The 12,408-nt window shown below is 52.3% G+C and overlaps 2 protein-coding genes across 4 annotated transcripts in view; both read left to right on the top strand.

Moving 5' to 3' along the window:
• Positions 1–12,408, top strand: part of LOC120379758 (ribonuclease-like) — a 67,986-nt gene that overhangs the window by 12,918 nt on the left and 42,660 nt on the right. The window lies entirely within an intron of this gene.
• Positions 470–6,005, top strand: LOC120379759 (ribonuclease-like). Of its 3 annotated transcripts, none has more exons than XM_039497268.1 (3): positions 470–567; positions 4,417–4,587; positions 5,081–6,005. In XM_039497268.1, exons 2-3 carry the CDS (start codon positions 4,528–4,530, stop codon positions 5,540–5,542), a joined length of 522 nt encoding a protein of 173 aa, XP_039353202.1. In that variant the 5' UTR covers positions 470–567; positions 4,417–4,527; the 3' UTR covers positions 5,543–6,005. The 3 variants fall into 3 exon arrangements, with proteins under 3 accessions (XP_039353202.1, XP_039353201.1, XP_039353203.1); XM_039497267.1 differs by lacking the exon at positions 470–567 and adding an exon at positions 3,324–3,366; XM_039497269.1 differs by lacking the exon at positions 470–567 and having other exon boundaries at positions 4,214–4,587.

Here is a 12,408-nt window from a genome sequence, read left to right on the forward strand (position 1 = left end):
AGGTGGGTCCAGAGGCAGAAGATCCATCCTTGTTGCCAAAATGTTATATCAACCAGGCAAGGTACTAACAAACTTCAACAGGACTTTATTTTTACAGTGGAAACCTCTTTACCAAGCTGCTGCACTCTCACTCAGCCTCCTCAACTCCTTCCTGTTTCCTGTCCTTTCAGATTCCCAGGAGCCAGTGCTCCCAGTTCTAATAATTACAAGCAGCATCTAAACACCACACCTAGTGTCCAGAGTCAATGTAGCTGTCCTCTCCCCCAGGGCAGTGTGGCCTAAAGGCCAGAGTCTATATTAGGGCCCTCTCCTTCAGGACTGAGTGGCCCAATGGCCAGAGTCAGTATAGAGGACCCTCCCTCACAGGACTCTGTGGCCTAGTGGCGAGAGTCAATATAGCTGACCTCTCCCTTGGGGATGTGAGGGCCAATGGCCAGAGTCACTATAGAAGTGGTTTAATGGCTGTAAGGGGGAATGAGTCACCACCTAAGGGGGGTTTCGTGGCCAGGGTAGGGGGACCTGGGCCCTCCCTACTCCACCAGGCCCCAGCCGAGGGCCCTATCAGTGGTAAGTGTACTCGTCACTGAGTCAGCGGGGAGCCTAGAGAAACACACTTGCTTATTGCTCGGTTCGGTAATTGGATCATTGTATAGTCCTTCTGGGCTACTTCCTACCCTGTGTCCTGATCCAGTGATCCCGGTGTCTCCTGGATCACCTGGCCTGTGTAGCTCTCTGCGGCTCTGCTCTGCCTCGGACATCCTCAGTAGCCAGGTATCAGCCTGGGTCTTGGCAGGTCTGGCTTCTGCAATCTGGGACTTCAGTGGCTCCTGGGCTGGACATGGCAACGTGCATCCCCCTCCTCAGCAGCCAGCCTTGACTGAGCTGAGCTGCTCCCTTTTATACTGGTGCTCCAGTTGGAGCAGGCCCAGCAGGGGCAAAGGGTGTGTGGCTTCCTTGGCTCACAGCGCAGGGTTAACCCTTCCCTGCCCAGTGCGAGGCGAGTACACCTGGCTTGGGTCAGTCAGAGCCTTGTCTGTCTCCAGTGTTATGCCCTGTGCGTGTTTGTGTCCTGTACATTCCTCCAAGTGTCTCTTTCCACACACCACCATCCTTCCAATGCCCAGAGCCAATGGGTGAGCAAGCCGAAACCCCAACCCTGCCCAACCCAACCAACCTGCTCCCTTTGAAAACCAGGGCCGCCCAGAGGATTCAAGGGGCCTGGGGTCTTCGGCGGCGGGGGATCCCCACTTTGGTGGTAATTCGGCAGTGGGGGGTCTTTCCACTCTGGGACCTGCCACCGAAGTGCCCCGAAGACCCACGGCGGGGGCCCCCTGCTGCCGAATTACCACCGAAGACCCGGGACTTCGGCTGCCGAAGACCCGGAGTGAAAGAAGCTCCGGGGGCCTGGGCCCCGTGAGAGTTTTCCGGGGCCCCTGGAGCGAGTGAAGGACCCCGCTCCGGGGCCCCAAAAAACTCTCGTGGGGGCTGTGACGATGTGGTTTTGGCGGGACCCAACTGAAAGTGCCAATTCAGGACCAATTGCTCAAGCAGGGCAGTCACAACCCTAGGCTGGGGTTTCTCCACCTCTAAGGCAAACCAAACCAGCCAGACAAAAAGGACTTTGGTTTCACCCCACTGGCTAACCACAAGTCACACAAGCAATTTCCTTAGACACTCCAGTCTCCCAGTATCCCCACCAGTGCCACTCATCCATATTGGGGATGAATGGTTATGAAAACCAACACCCCAATAAAAGAAAAAGGTTCTCTCGATCCCAAAGAATCAAGCCCCAGACCCAGGTCAATATACAGATCAGATCTTACCCACAAATCACGCTGTTGCCAATCCTTTAGAATCTAAAACCTAAAGGTTTATTCATAAAGGGAAAAAGGTAGAGATGAGAGCTAGAATTGGTTAAATGGAATCAATTACATACAGTAATGGCAGAGTTCTTAGTTCAGGCTTGTAGCAATGATGGAGTAAACTGCAGGTTCAAATCAAGTCTCTGGAGAACATCCCCAGCTGGGATGGGTCATCAGTCCCTTGTGTAGAGCTTCAGCTTGTAGCAAAGTCCCTCCAGAGGTAAGAAGCAGGACTGAAGACAAGATGGAGATGAGGCATCAGCCTTATATAGGTTTTCCAGGTGTAAGAATCTCTTTGTCCTTACTATGGAAAATTACAGCAAAATGGAGTCTGGAGTCACATGGGCCAGTCCCTGCATACTTTGCTGAGTTACAAGGTGTGTCTGCCTTCTCTCCATGGGTCAATTGTGTAGCTGATGGTCCTTAATGGGCCATCAAGCAGGCTAGGCAGAGCTAACACCAACTTGTCTGGGATGTTACCCAGAAGCAGAGAACAAATACAAAATACAGACAGTATAGAGCCAATACTTATAACTTCAACTACAAAATGATGCATACATACAGACAGCATAATCATAACCAGCAACCCATAACCTGGTCTTAGACACCTTACATGACCCCCTTTTACATAAGATTTGGTGCCACTACAGGACCTTGGTTGCAAACCATGTTCTATATGGTTCCAGTTTATATCAATAACGTCCCAGGGGCCCCTGCGGGGCCTGGGGCCTGGGGCAAATTGCCCCACTTGCCTCCCCCTATGGTCGGCCCTGTTGAAAACTCCAGACCTGGCTTCAGTCTCAAGAGAAAAAAAATTACTACACTACTCTCTCTCTCTCTCTCTTTCTCATCTCTCTCTTTCTCTCTGTTCATTATAAAATTTCCAAGGGCACATTTCTGCCCCTCACAAATAGGGCAGACACCCAATGGCATCCACTCGAAATTCTTTTTCCTTTGGCGAATCGTTCTTACCCTGAAGGGAAAGAATCACACAGCTGCAGGTTGGCCATTCGTCTGGTTTTGAACCATAGACTCCTCTTTTTAGGTGGCTTGTCCCCAGACACAATGGGATGTGCTTTTGTCCAGTATCAGATAGGGGACACCATTTTGAAGAACGCACCATTCTGCCCTGGCCCACGTGATCTGGCATGTATGAGGGTAGAGTGGTGCGCTCTTCAAAATGGTGTCCTTCATGTGGCATGACCTTATTCACATCATGTCCTGATAGATCACGCTGGTGGGAGTGGGGTCACCCCATTCCCAGAAGTACCACCATTTCTGGGATTCTGGGATTGTGTGAGTGGCAGGTCCAGCTCCAGCTATTTTGCTGCCCCAAGCAGTGAAGGAAAAAAAAAGAAAAGAAAAGAAAAACCCGATTGAGCTGCCGCCAAAGTGCCGCCGCAGACCCCCGGACGTGCCACCCCAATAACGGAAGGAGTGCCGCCCCTTTCTATTGGCTGCCCCAGGCATCTGCTTTCTTCGCTGGTACCTGGAGCCGGCCCTGGTGAGTGGCCACCATACGTGGATGTGTGAGGTGTGTCATCACGCCCGGCCCTTAAGTCTGAGTTTGATCTACTGGGAGCCGGCTAATCTCCTCTCTTCCTGTTCTGACACCCCAACAGCCCCAGGGATATGTGTCCTGTGACTGCCACCTTCAAATCAACAAAGGGATTTAGATGCCTAGTTTCCCACTAATTCTCATGGCCTCCAAATTCCTTAGTGCCTGATAAAATCTCAGCCCTCGGGGTGTTTGGATGCAGAGCTTTGCCTCATGCTCTCTTTCTGCTCTGCTTTTGGAAACTGGATGGCCTGCTAATCAGATGAGAAGAAGCCATTTTTATAGTTCCTCATTAAAGTTCAGGGCTGCCTGCGGAAGGGAGGGTGGTGGGGCTGCTGGTCAGGATTGAAGGAAACCAGCACAAATGTGTCTGTGGGGAGCCCGGGGCAGAGGGACAATAGGGGGCTGCAGGCTGAGATCGAGGGGTATTAGCAGAGCTCTGCGTGTGTGGGTGGGGAGAGCCCAGGGCGGGGATTGCAGGGACCACAGGGCTGGAGTGAGGGGCACTGGCAGAGCTGCAAGTTTCTAGGCTTGGGCCAGATTCAGAAGGTGCCAGTGGGTCAGGACTCAGGCTCTGTCTGCAGCAAATGAAGAGTATTTGTAGCACGCGTCAGCATTGCTACGCTAGCTTTAATCTAGCTAACACAGGTAAGAAGGACAGTCGAGATATAGTGGCCTGGACTTCAGCACAGGCTGGTAACCAGAGTAGGTACCCAGAGTCTCTGGTGGGCTGGTACTGGGGCATCTACTCTATGATGAAGCCTGTGCTGCCCGCTATTGTTACCCGCACTAGCTGGATTATGACTGGCATAGCTCTGCCCACCTGCACTAAAATCACACCTTTGTTTGCTGGGTAGACACACCCTGAGATGTTTCTGTGAAGTCCAGGTCTCTAGCAGGACACCTGATATTTATTCTCCACCTATGCCCTGCCTACTATGTCACTCCTTTGAATTGCCAGATATCAGAAAGTCCTGCTGACCCAATTGTTTACAGGATTTCCCCACCCACTCCTCCCGCCTCCAAGTCCTTCTTGGCTCTATATAACCTGCCACACAACAGGAAGGAAGATGAGGGTGAGGTTCAGCTCAGCAGTCTGAGCCCAATATGGATGGAGCAGTCACTGAGATTCATCACTCTGATGACAGTAAAGGAACAAGGACGTGGGTAAGTTTCAGGAGATTCCACCAGCTGGGAGAGAGGAGAGAATAGTGTCACATGGGGCTGAAACTCCAGGGTTTGTTTCTGGGGGGTGGTATGATCCAGTGGTTAGAGCAGGGGAACTGGGAATCAGGACTCCTGGGTTCTATCTCCACCTCTGGAGGGGAATGGGGAACAGTGGTTAGAGGGGGGAGGCCCTGATCTCAACTGGGGTCTGTGCAGTGCCTGGCACAATGGGGTCCCAGATCTTCGGCAGGGTATTTAGGTGCCATGTGACAAAAATAAAAAAAACTCTCCCATATTTGGGGCAGAGGGGTGGGAGGGTGAGGGGCTCTGAGGGTAGAGTGGGATGAGGTCATGGGTGAGGATGGGCCTTTGGGGGCAAAGTAGGGTGGGAGGGGATAATGGGATACCCAGGCTTCAGGCTTAGGAGGTTCCAGGGAGGAGGCAGATCCCCACCCATGCTGTCTCCATCCATCTCCCCCTCTCCCCACTGCAGGTTGATCCAGTGACAGAGATGGCCATGGCCCCGAGGGGACCTGTACTCCTGCTGCCCCTTGTCCTGCTGACCACTGGCCTGGCCCAGATCACCGATGGCGCCAGCTACCAGCAGTTTGTGAACCAGCACGTCGACTTCCCCAGGTCCAGAGTCCCCAACAACCAGAACTACTGCGACCTCCTGATGCAGCGCAGGGCCCTGACCCACCTCGTCTGCAAACCCATCAACACCTTCATCCACGAGCCCGCTGGCCAGCTCCGAGACATCTGCAGACGCGGAGGAAGACACATCAAGAGGAACCTCTATGACAGCAAAAGAACTTTCCGTGTCACCACGTGCCGGGAGGCACCTGGCTCCCGCCCAAGGCACTGTAGATACAGGGCCTCAGTTCGTGTCACCAGGGTCCGCGTGGCCTGTAACTCTAATCTGCCCATGCACTTAGATCCAAAATACTTGTCATGAGCAGGAAGCAGGGGATCCCTCTTGCCCCCTGGCCCAACTTTGCTCCTGAGGTTGCTAGGGGCTCCTCTGCCCCATCCTTGCCCCTCCTGAGCAGCACCCACCATGAGTCTCCACAGGGGCAATCAGTGTGTCCCCTTATCCCATGAGCCGGCAGCTTGGGGCCTGCAGGGGGATTTCCAAGGCTGGGTGCACAGTTCCCATCCACACGAGTGAAAATCTGGTTGCCCAGTCCCCCCAGCTGGCACTGAGAATCTCAGACTAATTTGGTTTGGGTGCCCTCTTTTAGTCTCCCAAGACAGACCAAAATTCCCATGAACCCCTTGACAGCTGCCCGTTCTCCACCCCACCCTCTACTGCCCCTAGTGCCGATTATACTGTGCAGCCCTTCCCCATCCCTGATCCACTGGATGCTGTGTGGATGTTGTCTCAGGCTGAGCCCTGGGGAAGCTGTCACTGAGTTCAATTTTCTCGCTGCTTCTTGCAATAAAATACTTTCCTGCAAACGCAGAATGAGGGGAGAGTTTTTGTGGGGGTTGGGTGCAGAGTCACTTGTTATCCAGCGTTATTTAACCCTAGCAGCATGTCAGAAATCCAGCTAGATTGCTCAGAGGGATCAGGGAATGGGATAAGGTGCAGAGGCTCCGATCCATCCCTAGGGGACCAGCTGGCTCAGGGGGCTGGGGAGTGCAATCTGGGGCCTTTCCTCTTTAGGGGGCCCTGGCTCTGACCTAGCCCCAGAACTGGCTGGCTCAAGGGGGTGGGGATTGGATATGAGGCCTTTCCCTTTCAGATGCCCTGCCCCTAGTCCCTGTGTGGCAAGAGGCTGGGCGACTCAGTGGCACATGGGGAACGGGGTACAGGAGGGCGCCACCTGCAATGCTGACCCAGCTCGGCAGGGTCTGACTGGCGCCAGGTGCGTGTCAGGGACGGGGATCCGGGAATAAAGAGGTTTCCTCTGAGGTTTGCCAGTGAATGGCTCAGGTGCTTGCAGCCAAAGTCTCTATGGGGCTGGAAGGCTGTGCCCCAGGCAGGTTTGCAGTAGGGAGGCAGAGCTGGCCTCTCATGCCCCTGCCCCTTCACCCACTGCTCTGCAGCTCCCAGGGCGCGTACAGCCATCACCACCGCAGTGCCCCTTTGCCGTGACACAGCACTCGGCCCCCAAGCCCTTTACACAGACTGGGCCACACACCCAGGGAAACAGAAACAGGGTCTGAGATGGAGCAGACCATAGTTGCTGCACAGAGGGGTAACCAGGCTGGAACCGGGAGCAGTGGGTCAGCCTGGGTTGCCCTACCAGCCGCTGGGAAAGTGGCACCAGACCTGACCAGGGATTGGAAGCCTGTCCGGAGCGGCATGAGGACAGCTGGTCTATTGGCACTGTGATACCCCCGGGGAGGGGAAACAGAGAGTGCTCGGGATGGAGGGTCAGATCCTGAAGCAGGAGCATGCTGAGAGTGAGAGAGGGGCCGTGGGGACAGCACATGACAGAAGGGGCGGGGGGACCAGACTTGAATGGAGCTAATCCCCTTTGCGGCCAGGGGGAGGCGCACTAGCAACATGTACACATAGGGTACGTCCAGACTACCCGCCATATCGGCGGGTAGCCATCGATTTCTCGGAGTTTGATATATTGCGTCTCATCTAGACGCGATATATCGAACTCCGAACGTGCTCCCATCGACTGCGGAACTCCACCACCGCGAACGGCGGCGGCGGAGACGACGGGGGAGCCGCGGACTTCGATCCCGCGGCATCTGGACGGGTAAGTAATTCGATCTAAGGTATTCGACTTCAGCTACGCGAATAGTTGCGTACCTTGGATCGAACTCCCCCCCTAGTGTAGACCAGGCCTTACACATAGAGACACATGGAGAACCGGACAGAAACCCATACAAATACACGTGCCAATTTACACCTCCCAGCAGCCCACACCTCAACAGGACTCCTCCCCTCCCACTGGGGACAGCAGAGGCATATGGACACACACGCATATTCACACACCCACACAAACACCCTCACACACGGCTGGTACCATTTCTGGCCACATTCCCCAGAAGGAGCAGCCATGTTCTATCCTAACGTCCCAGGGCACAGCATCTTGCTGTGATGTCCGCCCCACCCCCACCAGCTCTTTGCACTTCCCAGGATTGGGGACAGGGCTGGGGGGCAGGAAGGATAGTGGAGCCGAGAGGCAGAACTCAAATAAGGCTCATGCAAAGAACGGAATGAGAGAGACTGACTCTGGGTGGGGGGTCGGAATCCTGAGGGTTAATTCTCAGATGTTCCCTGGTACAAAACTCTCCCTGCCCATCAGAAGGAGCAGGCAACACCCTGGTGAGATGCAAACCTCACAACGCTTGGTTCCCAAGGCCGGGCGTTACCTGCTGAGCGATGGAGCCAGCTGTCAGAGAGAGGCAGAGGGAAAGAGAGATGCAGACTGGGTGATATTTTGCAGCGATTTCCCCTGGGCTCCCAGCCAGGGCTCTCTCTGGCAAATGCCCCAGTCTGGGCTGGGCTGCAAGGCTGATTGGTTTGCCCACAGGCTTGTGGCTGGGTGACAAGGGGCAGGACCTGCTAGATACACACACACACACAGTCACTCTCACGCACTCTACAGAAGGCAGCCGCCCTTGGCTGCATGGAGACTCACCATTGTCCTCCCCATGGGACGGCCTCCGGGAGCAAGGTGCTGCACTTTAGCTCTGTGTAGCGAGGTGAAGTGACCCTAGGTGGGGGCATTGGGCTGACCTTGGCCAGCTGCATGGAGGTGAAATGTACCTGGGCTTCGTTGCCAGGAGGATCGCACACCTGCTTTGGCTTGTTTCCCCTGGTGAAGAGTCACCGGCTGTATGTTGCTTGTCTCCGCCCAGGGATCACACAGTTGTGCATGTGGTGGCATGTTCATCTGAACCCCAACACCAGCTCCCTCTGGGGGGGCCAGGAAGACTGTGTGAAATGCAGCCCAGTGACTGCCGGAGAGGCTGGGAGCAGCTTGGCAGAAGCTTCTCCGCAGCCAGCTGGGAAGAAGCTGTGAGGACATGATGGGAACAGAGGGTCAGGGACCCGGGGAAGACTGACCGGCAGGGACAGGAAAGTGGCAGGAGCCCGGAGGAAGGGTCTGGCTCCCCCTAGCTCTCCTCAGACAGGGGGAAGAAGAGAAGGCTGCCAGGGACACCAAAGACAAGCCCCGGATGGGGGCCTCCTCAGCATGGAGGCCACCAAACATGGGGTTTCCCTGTGGTTTGGGCTGGACTTTGGATTACCCTGAAAGGGGCACGAGGAACAGGTCACAGCTGCCAAGGGGCCCCCAGAGGCCTCACCGGCTGGTCAGCAAGCTGGAGTGGGGAGAAGCACCCGGCTGCGAGGGCAGGCCTGGATGGTGAGTCTCTTTGCCGTGGGGGTACCTGCTGGGGAAGATCCCCAAGCTCCGGAGAAGCATTCCAGCTCCCTGCAGGCTCTGGGGCCTGGGGAGTTTCCATGGTCAGTTCCAGAGCTGGGAACAGAACCCGGCTCCCAGCCCCCTTGTCCCGATCAGCAGCAGGAGATGGGCGTGGTGGGGGGAGAGCAGGCTGGAGGAGTGTGTGTGTAGGCACTGGGGAGGGGTTCCAGCTGCAGGTGAGGTGGGAGTGGGGGGACCGCAGGTTGAGAGAGATCAGGCAGGGTTCCCAGCAGTAGGACAGGGTGTTTGTGGGGGAGTTTACTCCCTTCTCCTGGGAGCCCTGTGAATCAGGAGACTCACATGACACCCTCAGGAAAGAATCGCACCACAGCCAAGCACTGTGCTGGGAGCCAGGCCAGGTGACTAGCCCGATCAGCGGTTCTGTGGCTTCTCTCTTGGAGCACAGTCCTTAGCCTCACAGTTCAGATTTCACTCAGAACTTGTCTTTAAGAGAATTAACTAAAAGTCCCTTTCACCCTATGACACTTCCCGGTGTACCCAGGGTTGTGTGGTGCCTCACCCCCACCCCCCACCCTTTGTGTGAGGCCGGCTTGCCGGGAAAGCAGCAGCCTCTGGGAACACAAGCGGTAATTTGCAGGCCTTGTTCTCTCTGCACATATGAGCTGTAGGCACTCGCCTGGCCTCTAGACCTCTGGAGTACCCATCCCCGTTCCACCAGGCGCTCTTGGAGCATCTGGGTCTGTGGAAATTGGTAAGAGTCACTCAGGATCATCACTGAGATCCATAGGGCAAAAAAGAATGAATGGATGAGCACAGAACTGAGGTTCAAGTGACAAGATCCAAAATATTGGACACAAAGGGTGACGTATAAGACAACATCATAAGGTGCTTTCTAGATACTAAACCCAACGAACAAAGAATTCCCCTGCCACCTACAAGTTCTTATCCCTGAGTTCTTTCTCCAGCAGTTTCAACCAGGGTGGTCATGACCCCACCTCAGAAAATCAAGCCCGCTGGCAGCTTGTCCTGCAGGAGTAACTGTGGGGTCTGCTGCCCTTCCTAGGCATAGTTCCAAAGTTCATTGTCTTACCCCTAACGAGGAGTGCTGTTAATTCCTAGTAATGTGACCAGCCAGAGAGAGAGACGCATTTCCCCCAGGCATACATCTTGCAATGATTCACGCGGCCAGTCACATGCTGGCTTTTATTACAGACCCCTACATGACATTTTCAGGCCTGTCTGACAGTGTGTGAAACAGAAACCTTACAGGAAGATATCATTAATTAACTGACCAATTAATTCCCCTCCTCTTGGCCCACTTCCTTCCTTACCCTATTTGTGTTTCAGTTTCTCTGTACATAAAATAAAGATAAGGCGGAATACGACACAATCATTCCGGGGTACAAAATATATCGGAAGGACAGAACAGTCCGTGCAGGGGGAGGAGTGGCACTATATGTTAAAGAAAGTGTAGATTCAAATGAAGTAAAAATCTTAAGCGAATCCACAGGTTCCATAGAGTCTCTATGGATAGAAATTTCATGCTCTAATAAAATTATAACAGTAGGGATCTATTATCGACCACCTGACCAGGACAGTAATAGTGATGATGAAATGCTAAGGGAAGTTAAGAACCCAATAATAGTGGGGGATTTCAATTATCCCCATATTGACTGGGAACATTTCACTTCAGGACGAAATGCAGACATAAAATGTCTTGATACTTTAAATGACTGCTTCATGGAGCAGCTGGTACGGGAACCCACAAGGGGAGAGGCAACTCTAGATTTAATCCTGAGTGGAGCGCAGGAGCTGGTCCAAGAGGTAACTATAGCAGGACCGCTTGGAAATAGTGACCATAATACAATAGCATTCAACATCCCTGTGGTGGGAAGAACATCTCAACTGCCCAACACTGTGGCCTTTAATTTCAAAAGGGGGAACTATACAAAAATGAGGGGGTTAGTTAGACAAAAGTTACAAGGTACAGTGACTAAAGTGAAATCCCTGCAAGTTGCGTGGGCCCTTTTTAAAGACACCATAATAGAGGCCCAACTTCAATGTATACCCCAAATTAAGAAAAACAGTAAAAGAACTAAAAAAGAGCCACCGTGGCTTAACAACCATGTAAAAGAAGCAGTGAGAGATAAAAAGACTTCCTTTAAAAAGTGGAAGTCAAATCCCAGTGAGGCAAATAGAAAGGAGCACAAACATTGCCAACTTAAGTGCAAGAGTGTAATAAGAAAAGCCAAAGAGGAGTTTGAAGAACGGCTAGCCATAAACTCCAAAGGTAATAACAAAGTGTTTTTTAAGTACATCAGAAGCAGGAAGCCTGCTAAACAACCAGTGGGGCCCCTTGATGATGAAAATACAAAAGGAGCGCTTAAAGATGATAAAGTCATTGCGGAGAAACTAAATGGATTCTTTGCTTCAGTCTTCACGGCTGAGGATGTTAGGGAAATTCCCAAACCTGAGCTGGCTTTTGTAGGTGACAAATCTGAGGAACTGTCACAGATTGAAGTGTCACTAGAGGAGGTTTTGGAATTAATTGATAAACTCAACATTAACAAGTCACCGGGACCAGATGGCATTCACCCAAGAGTTCTGAAAGAACTCAAATGTGAAGTTGCGGAACTATTAACCAAGGTTTGTAACCTGTCCTTTAAATCGGCTTCGGTACCCAATGACTGGAAGTTAGCTAATGTAACGCCAATATTTAAAAAGGGCTCTAAGGGTGATCCTGGCAATTACAGACCGGTAAGTCTAACGTCGGTACCGGGCAAATTAGTTGAAACAATAGTAAAGAATAAAATTGTCAGACACATAGAAAAACAAACTCTTGAGCAATAGTCAACATGGTTTCTGTAAAGGGAAATCGTGTCTTACTAATCTATTAGAGTTCTTTGAAGGGGTCAACAAACATGTGGACAAAGGGGATCCGGTGGACATAGTGTACTTAGATTTCCAGAAAGCCTTTGACAAGGTCCCTCACCAAAGGCTCTTACGTAAATTAAGCTGTCATGGGATAAAAGGAAAGGTCCTTTCATGGATTGAGAACTGGTTAAAGGACAGGGAACAAAGGGTAGGAATTAATGGTAAATTCTCAGAATGGAGAGGGGTAACTAGTGGTGTTCCCCAAGGGTCAGTCCTAGGACCAATCCTATTCAATTTATTCATAAATGATCTGGAGAAAGGGGTAAACAGTGAGGTGGCAAAGTTTGCAGATGACACTAAACTGCTCAAGATAGTTAAAACCAAAGCAGATTGTGAAGAACTTCAAAAAGATCTCACAAAACTAAATGATTGGGCAACAAAATGGCAAATGAAATTTAATGTGGATAAATGTAAAGTAATGCACATTGGAAAAAATAATCCCAACTATACATACAACATGATGGGGGCTAATTTAGCTACAACGAGTCAGGAAAAAGATCTTGGAGTTATCGTGGATAGTTCTCTGAAGATG

This window comes from Mauremys reevesii, linkage group 13 (assembly GCF_016161935.1).
Source record: "Mauremys reevesii isolate NIE-2019 linkage group 13, ASM1616193v1, whole genome shotgun sequence".
NCBI classification, from domain to species: domain Eukaryota; kingdom Metazoa; phylum Chordata; order Testudines; family Geoemydidae; genus Mauremys; species Mauremys reevesii.